This window comes from Buceros rhinoceros, unplaced genomic scaffold (genome assembly GCF_000710305.1).
Source record: "Buceros rhinoceros silvestris isolate BGI_N320 unplaced genomic scaffold, ASM71030v1 scaffold17275, whole genome shotgun sequence".
Classification (NCBI taxonomy): Eukaryota; Metazoa; Chordata; class Aves; order Bucerotiformes; family Bucerotidae; genus Buceros; species Buceros rhinoceros.
In genome coordinates, this window is record NW_010413584.1 from 14052 (window position 1) to 14782 (window position 731).

A 731-nucleotide genomic window follows, 5' to 3' on the forward strand; every position below is an offset into this window, starting at 1 on the left:
CTCCCCGCGCCCCCCCCCCCCCCCAAAACCCCCCCAAAAACCCCAAAACCAAAGACAAAACAAGCCTGTAGATTACAGCTCAAAACATGAACCCTTCATGAAACTCCCGTGGAGCACCAACATCCTGATACACAATCAGAGAAGCACAAGTGGCAGCAGGATTCCCGCCACAGCTGCCCGATTGCTCAGCATGCTGCTAAGTTGCAGGGCACGGGGCTGGGTGGAATAGGCTGCTGAAGGAAGAGGGAGCAGGGCTGGCTAGCTCTCCACTGCGGCAGCAGAAGGCCATGAAGAGGGAGAGGATATTGGAAAAAGAGACTGCAACCTCACCGTGCACATCCGCATGTAGCGCCTGTCCTGCTGGGGCACCCGTCACACGCACACGCTTTCCCTTCACATGCTTCTTCGTCTCTGCCCCCCACCCCCTCCACTTTCCTGTCGGGTTGTCCCTGTGTTCCCAGAGGCAGGCAGAAGGCACGAGTCACTTGTTATTCCAGGCCTTCCAAGGGCACACACCAGCGAGGTTTGAGGGACATCTGGCTAGGCTTAAGTAATTTAAATAAGAGTTACCTTCAGGAGAAAAGTTTTAGGCTTAGGTCCTCTCTTCTTGGGTCCATACAGCTCACGTTCCCGTTCCCTTTAGGAAGTCAAATTTGTCAAGAAGTTAAAACTTTTACCAAATGGAGAAACAGAATCATACAAGTTTTGGTTTTTGTTTTTTTTTTTAAAGA

At 51.6% G+C, this 731-nt stretch overlaps 1 protein-coding gene across 1 annotated transcript in view; it reads right to left on the bottom strand.

Moving 5' to 3' along the window:
• Positions 1-637, bottom strand: part of CBX6 (chromobox homolog 6) — a gene marked incomplete at its 5' end in the record, with an annotated part of 9317 nt that extends 8680 nt beyond the window's left edge. The window contains one exon of the mRNA XM_010136810.1: positions 571-637. Within this exon, the coding sequence (XP_010135112.1) occupies positions 571-637 (67 nt within the window). The remainder of the gene's footprint in view (positions 1-570) is intronic.
• Between the last annotated feature and the right edge of the window lie 94 nt (positions 638-731).